The 8,293-nt window shown below is 33.6% G+C and overlaps 1 protein-coding gene across 2 annotated transcripts in view; it reads left to right on the top strand.

The window, feature by feature from the left end:
- grm4 (glutamate receptor, metabotropic 4) overlaps window positions 1–8,293 on the top strand; it is a 228,651-nt gene that overhangs the window by 116,472 nt on the left and 103,886 nt on the right. For both annotated transcript variants that reach the window (XR_001481423.1, XM_015381787.1), the window contains exon 3: window positions 6,677–6,893. Coding sequence is in view for 1 of the 2 variants with exons in the window: in XM_015381787.1 (XP_015237273.1) it covers window positions 6,677–6,893 (217 nt within the window). In the remaining variant the exon portion in view is untranslated. The remainder of the gene's footprint in view (window positions 1–6,676; window positions 6,894–8,293) is intronic.

Here is an 8,293-nt window from a genome sequence, read left to right as displayed (position 1 = left end):
TATATATATACTGTATATATATATATATACTGTATATATATATATATATATATACACATACCAAATAATGTGAGCAGTCTGTTCTCCAATTTCATTAGCAGTTTTATACGGTCTGAGGTCAGAAAAATGCTCTACTCAGTAAAAAGAAAAGGTCATTTGTCTCATCAATACTGGACAAAATCAAAGTGATGACAGCTTCTGGATCCCATCTGACCATGCAGAGCAGAAGTGCAGCAAAGCAATCAATATTTGGCTGGTCTTTAAAAAGACAAAGATACTTCTCATCCATGTGAATAGAAACACTGACACACCGTTTAATGTTTAGGTCAGCAATGTGGCTTCTGGGTTGCCCAAGAATACTTGAGATCAACTTTGGCTTTGAGACTCATTTACTGTGACTTTATCTATGACTAGCAAGTTTACCATTATTAAATCACATTCAAGTCACTGTCACTTGATTAGCAATGATGTACATATAAGCAAAAGATTCTAGTTCCCAAGATTGATCTGGATGATTGATGCAGTCTTTACATGTGGAAGATAAGCAAAATAAAATTCTCCTCTCATCTTAGACTAATGTCAAAATGTTAAAGGTCGATGTTGAAAGATTGAAATGTTATGAAAAGGTCTGAAACATGCACAGAGTATTTATTTTCAGTCATTAACATTCCCGCTTATATCCCTGGGCATCATTGCTTAACTTCTCGGACGCCCCAGAACGTATTCTGTGCTCCATGTTGACAGTCTCTGCTTTGATTTCCATTTGGATTTTTCACCCCATTGTGAAAATTTAACGACGTACGTCCTAACAAGGGGCTGCCAAATTTGAAGACTGGTCATTACTGGATCTTAACACTGCAGTTGAAAAATTTTGAATATGAAATATCTGTTAAGAATCTTTGTCATCTAGGTCATGGTCAAGCTTGAAAAGACTGAATAGCTGTGGAGTTATTCTTAATTCATTGTATAATTTTCGGAGGAAGTTACTTCTAAAACCCTCTCAGCTTGACAGGTTCAATTTTTGTTAAAGCTCATAGCTTAAAAAAAATCAAGCCAAGGAGTTCTAACAAAAGAGTGATTCAGATCGATGATTAGAGCAAAGCTGGGCAAGGATTGAACATACATTTCCATGTTAGTGAAAAGGTGTGGTTGACCCCATTTCTAGGTACGAAACTGTTTATCTTACTGTGTGAATAGTTCATACAAGAAGAAAAATGGCATTAATAATCAATGGGAGAAAATGTGTTGAGAGATAAATTGGTCCTGGGATTAAAACACAAAGAAGCAGACCTTTCCTCTCTGTGTCTTTTTCTGTGCTTTTACCAACCACCCTGGGAAGTAAAAAGGGCTACATTTAGCATAAAAGCCAGAGAGGAGGTGTCATCACACGTGTTTTGTTTAGATGACAGTTAGGCTTGTGCTGCTGAGGTATTATACAGTGAATACCTCCTCACCTCTTTTTAAAATCTTTCTATAGACTGCATTTTATTGTACTTTATTTTGTGTAGACTATATATGTTTATGTTGATTTTTTTTTTCTGAAACTTTTTACACTTCTCTTATATTGTTCATTGAGAAGAGTTTTACAATCTGTAAATGATACTGAGATCTTTCTGGATTATATAGTTTAAAATATTTTTATGTTTTATATTTATGATTAATGAATATTTACTTATCTTCAATTAAATGACATTACTAGAGGCGTAACTTTAATTCGTCCTACTGGCTAAACTAATAAATTTCCCCTATAAGGATTAGTAGTTGGTTGTTATCTCATGATTACATTTTTTTCATTATCTAAGAGTTTTGAGTCCAGATCTTAAAACATTGATCTGCCTTTTAGGGGAACTGGTGTTATAGAAAAAAATGATACTTCATAACACGTTTTGCTGAAAATCCATGAAAATATTAGGAGTTGTGAAATATTTTCATAATATGAGAAATAGGTCCTTATTTATTCATGTAGAATTCTAAATCATTGCCAGATAGCCTTACTGTGTTCAACTATTGTACATTTTTGTAGCCCTGAGTATCTTCTTTGTCATATTATTATGCAGAAATTGGTTTTCTATTCAAGAAGCTCTGCTATTTGCTGCTCCACTTACCCTGACAGCTCCAAAGTGAAACTTTAATCTCTCTTCAGTTGCAACAGCAGTTGATAGCAATCAAGGACAAAGCCTGTATATCGAAGAGGTGCTCTGTTTACCCACATCACTTAGTGCAAAACTTCACTAACTTCTTGTTAGGCTTGCACCCTCTGTCAGCTCTTTTCGAGCCTGAATTTCTAAATTAAATCAAAGAGCTATGTGAAAGGAATGCATATTCCCTTATTTGGGTCTATGTTAATGTTTGTTTGCTTTGTATTTCCACCAATCCTGGATCCTTATTCGTTGTCAATATATATATATATATATATATATATATATATATATATATATATATATATATATATATATATATATATATATATATTTATTTGGGTTATAATTTGAGTAAATATAACCGGCAAAATGCTCCACAAAACTGCATGTTTTACTCTGTCTGAATAAAGTGCACTGCCGTTTTACTCACTTGTACTTTGGTATAATGCAGCCTTTGCTGTGTTGCTGCCAACACACAAAGCTCCTGCTGTGTGAGAGCAAAGAGCTTTTTTTTTTGCAATGTGAGCTTTCCTTTCCCCATCATAAAAAGTGGTGCTGAAACCCAAAGCTCACAGCAAGCAAAGTGAGATTTCACAACATATTGTTTTTAATTCAACATTGCCTTAAACAGCTGGAGAGGAATATTATTTCCCCATGTTTCTGACAATGTCTTTCATATTAATGTGTTAAAGAAGACATCTGCTTATTAGTTGCAGGAGCTAAGGAGGCTTCTTGTTGTGCAGCAGTTTCACGCAGCTTTGCATTTTGTAACAATTTTTTTTTAAAGAGACGTCTGCTATCATAAACCAAGGACATAGTGTGAATAATCCTTTTTTTTTCTGTTGTGAACTTCACCTTTAATCTAGAAGTGGTTACAGGCATTTCTCTGAGAAAAAAGAACAATACAGATGCCAGAAGACTTAACAGCACTGCTTTAGAGCATGCAAAACACCAGAGTGAAGTAGTTTTCCAACTTTGGCACAGTTTTGATTATAAAAGGATTAGTAAGTAAAAATCGGTTGATTAATAATTCCCATTCATTCAACACAAATAAAAGCTGCTCTGCTGCTTAAATTTTTCTTGTAAATATTTTCAGTAGAGAAATTGAATTAAGTGGAAATTGCTCATTGATAGTAAGCTTGTGTATTTTATATGCCTGTTCCTATTCAGTGGTCCTCTTATAACTTAAGTAAATACTGCACTCAAGATGCAGAAGGAGCAGTTAAAGACACCTGCTGGGAAAGTCAAAGGGGATTAGACATGTTTATGGGGAAAGCAGTCTCACAAATTCTATACTGCTAGTGACACTGGTAATTATATTAATGCATAGCTATAAAGCTTTAGGTTGCAGTTAATATTTTTGGGTCTCTCAAGAGGCCAGATCCATGTTGATGACTTAGGAGTAAACAAATAAAATTGTCTGATGTTCACAATGGAAATCAACATCATGAAGTTGTTCCTATATATGTGTGTGTGTGTATATATATATATATATATATATATATATATATATATATATATATATATATATATATATATATGTTTTTTTTTTAAATACATAAAATTCTAAAGGACCAACATGGAATCTAAATACATGTAAGCGATGCTGAGGTTCCCCGTTATATTCAACAAAATATGTCGATGAAATACATATTTTACAAATATGAATTAACATATGCTGTCACATATTTGTTTCTTCATTGCTCCTATAAGCTGTGATGCCAATTGGGAACAGCACAAAATCTTGTTAATACAGGGGAATCCTGAAATCCTCTTGTCAAGAGGAATAATTTGGAGATTTTTGCTTATAAGAATTTACTTGTCATCTTCACAGCAGCTGACAGGTTGTCAGCCTGACGCAGCGTGAGAGAAATCTGCTTTCGTTGCCCCCACACTGTACCTGATAATAGTCACAACAATTAAATATCTTTGCAGTGCTGAGTTCTTAGCTGAGCACATGTTGGATGTCAAAGCTGAGAAAATCTTACATCAAGCCTTTCTGGTATGTTTTTTTTGCTTTGTTGTTGATAGTTCAATTAAATTAATTTCAATTCAAACATTAACATTCTTTAATGTTTTTTAATTTGAATTGCATACCAAAAAAATTGCTTTTTACACCCAATATTTCTATTTCCATTTCTGATGTTAACTATATGATTTATATTCTATATGAATCGCTTATTCTTTGAAAGTAGAGAACAGAGAGGTTATTGTAAATAAAAGCAGACCTAGAAATTTATTTGAAAAAAAAAAAGAGACTGATTCTTGCACATTACATGTATCCATCTCAGGAAAGTATCACAATAATTATTTTCATAGATCAGAAACAGAACGTCTTTTTTTATTTTTATGAAAAGAGAGGAACAGGACAAAAAATAATGGCCTTTTACTAGTATCTACCACCTTACACCTTTTTTTACTGTTTTTTTTATGTGGGCACTTTCACAATTAGGGCTTTCTTCTATAATCCATAGAATTTCTTTACATAAAAATAGAATGAAAAAAAAAATTACAACCAGTATGTTGTCAACTTTAAATGAGAGACACGTGAAATTATGAGTTAGGCAACTCTTGCCCTGCTCTTAGAACTTGAACACCTGATGCTGGCAGAGTGGTTCTCTTAAAAATACCCCCGATGACACCTTCTTACCAGTAAACTCATACAAATTTTCTGTTATGCAGAAGTTGTAGTAAACAAAAAAAATAAAAAATAAAAAATGCACTTACTTACTTATTTGGTAAATTTAATTATATGTTAGCATGGTAGGACATAAAACAATTGTGTAAAAGTAGCTAAATAGGATTAAGTAGATGCCAAAAAAAGGTTGCATATCATGTGGTCATTATGACTTAGGATACCTAAAGAATAAGATACTCTTTTTTGATTTTTTTTTTTACAGTAATCAAACTGCTGCCAAATTAAATTTAGTTACAAATTACAAATATGTCTGTCTGTCTGTCTAAGTTTTTCACATAAACATTTACATCTAGTTTTCATACTGAGGCGGCAACAAGGAAAAAAAGGGAACTTGTGTGTCTGATTTCTTAAGGAACTCTATTAGAAAGACAGAAGACTGAATAATTTCTTAAATGTGCGTTCAGCTTTAGTAGCACTTTGAAAATTTTATTTGATTAATTTAGGGTTGTTCTTCTTTCATATTGTTCGCTTTGAAAATGTGCTTTGCAGCACATTGCCTTTGGTCAGATTTTGAAAAAATTTTTGCCTACCCTTTTTGAAAGGTCAACAAATTTCTCAAAGAAATATGTTGCTGACAAAAAGTATTCCAGGTCATTTAAATCAGCCTGTTTTATTTTTGACTAAGTTGGGCATTTTGTACATTATATTGGGAAAGGTTTGGACATATAGCCCTTAAGAGAGATGTTTCTAATCAAAGGTTATCTGTTTGAATGTGTCCCTGCATTCAGATCTGCTGTTTATAGTAATAAAATGCTACACGTGATAAAGACACATCTTAGGAGAAAGCAGGGCTGTTTTCAGTAAAATTACGTTTCACAGAATGCACCTTTGCCTGGTTTTGTTATGACACACAAAAAACATGGCCAGTTGTTATCAAAGAGACATGCTCTGAGTCATTACCAGGAAGCCTTACTGCCTCCTCTCTCTGTTGTTCTCAGCAATCCATGTGGATGAAAATATAATTTACAAAAACAGTTTTATCCATTAGAAAAACAGTGAAGGTGAAGTCACCCATGTGATGAGAAGCACAATAACAAACACTGCAACTGAAATTATCTCAACGAAGCTTTGGGATTTGGATGACCTACATATTATGCTACTGAGTGTTTCATGAAATATTTTGCTTTTTTTTCTGGGGATCAAAGGAATCTTTACAAACAAAACTGCAAAATACAAACATCTGTACCCACAGCTATCTAAGTGTGAGAAAACCTTCGATAATAATCCATTTTCCTGGGAAAGAAGACACAGTTGAGTAAACAGATTTTGTTGAGTACGAAACATGCATTAAAGTGATTGTTTTTCACTCCTTGAGGTCTAATTATATCGAGGAAGTGACCCTGACTCAGATGGGTGACATGCTCATAATCTCAGTTTGTGAAGTGCTGGATATCTCAAACGGTTGACTGTTTTCAGATCAGATCTATCTCAGAAAATCATAGAAACTTACTCTCATGCTCTATTGTTGGATTGCTTGTTTAGATTCAATGTTCTTTTCATTACAACACAATCCACATATCTGACGGTGAGAATTTGGGGATCTTAAGATGTTTACTGATCTTCTCTTACTCTTGTTAAATCACCATTAGCTACAGAGGTTTTAGCTCATATTTATTTTCTTATGTTTTACTTTATTTCATTTGACACTTTTTACACTTAAAATTTTCATCATGGCACATGTATCTTTTGTAAAAACTAAAACAAAGTTCTTTGCTGACCGCCTCTTTGTTAACACGTCAACACTGTCTTTTGCCTGTACTGCATTATCCTTTCACAAACCCCAATGAAAACCACTTTCTGCTTCTAATGTCATCAATGTATCTGTGTATCTGTGTAGATACCACAGGTGAGCTATGCCTCTACAGCTCCGGAGCTGAGTGACAACACCCGCTACGACTTCTTTTCCCGTGTGGTGCCTCCAGACACATATCAGGCCCAGGCCATGGTGGACATCGTTAAGTCCATGCGCTGGAACTATGTCTCTACTGTGGCCTCAGAGGGAAACTACGGAGAGAGCGGCGTTGATGCTTTCATTCAGAAGTCTCGGGAGGATGGTGAGTACATTTGCTCTCATACAGTCTTTTGTCCACTTCTGTGCCACTGGTTTTCCTGCACTCATTTTCTTCAGTCAAACTGATAAAAACATTTCTTTTTTTAAAGAAAAAACTTCTACTGTGACTCAAACTTTTTGGACAAACATCGGCTAAAAGATAATTAGAAAATAAAACAACAAAATTGTAAGACATGTGTTATCAAAAAATTTTTGCAGTTGACTGATTAATGGTAAAATTATTTATGAATTCTTTTTTTCTGTTTGATTCATTGGTAATTTATACTATAATGTTTTAAATCTCCAGAAATTCCACCTTTTAGCATTACAGTTTTAGCTGAGTGAATGAAGAAATCCGGCTGATTTCATTCCCAGATGGCTGTGTGTAAACTGTGGACAGAATAATCAAAAAGCAAATGAAAATTAATGTTCAACACTCTTATCCTTTCTCAATATCCTTGCTCTGTACAACTTCTTTTTCCAAAGTTACCAACAAACAGTTGAAACTTGCTTAATCAGTTGTTTTAAACAAAACTAAGGCATAGAGTCAGAAAAAGATACATGAAACAGTACAGATTACAGATCTGTCAGCTCCATGGATATTTCTTTATGTACCTCTTTCCAAAGGAATTTGCAGTTTTGCACTTTTAGATATCTATTAAGAACATAGAACCTGTCAGCTGTGAAGAGCTGATCTTTATTCAACATGATTCAGCATCAGAGGAACATTTCCAGGAGAACATACAAAAAACAGTTCAGATTGTCAAATGAAAAGCAGATTTGCCTGCATGGATAAATTCTAAGTTATGCTTTTAATTTTGTATAAAAACCTACTACAATATTGAATTGATGAAAATATGCATTAAACAAAACTAGTAGTTGCTCTGTCATTCAGGCAGTTATTCAGGCAGGTAATCATGTATCGGCATGTACTGTATGTATGTAGGAGGAGGAGAGGCTGCAGGAGAAATGCAAAAAGGTTGGAGATCACTTACCAAGTTCTCTGCTTCCCATGATTTTTTAAATCTTATTTATTGACTTTTGGTCATAATTTGGTAATAAAAATGTAATGACCATATGAGAAAACACAAGGATGTTAATGTTATATGAGTGTTTAAAACCTTAGTGAAATAAAACTCGTTTTAGCTCTCTTAACAATAACTCATGCATGTTACAGTGCATAGCATACCATGCGATCCATCTTATTAACTTTGTCTTTACTCAACATTAAACAAATGAAATTATCATTATCATCAAAAGACATATTGTTTAACTGGAGAATCTGCCCCTAGCTGTGTCAGACCTCAATCACTATATAGAGCAGGGACTATATAGTGGACTTTATAGCATATTATATGTACCTTTAAGTATATATATATATATATATATATATATATATATATA

Source organism: Cyprinodon variegatus, unplaced genomic scaffold, assembly GCF_000732505.1.
Source record: "Cyprinodon variegatus isolate N-32 unplaced genomic scaffold, C_variegatus-1.0 Scaffold241, whole genome shotgun sequence".
Taxonomy (NCBI): domain Eukaryota; kingdom Metazoa; phylum Chordata; class Actinopteri; order Cyprinodontiformes; family Cyprinodontidae; genus Cyprinodon; species Cyprinodon variegatus.
The sequence above is the reverse complement of the archived record's forward strand: the minus strand, read 5'-3'. Positions and strand labels throughout refer to the sequence as shown.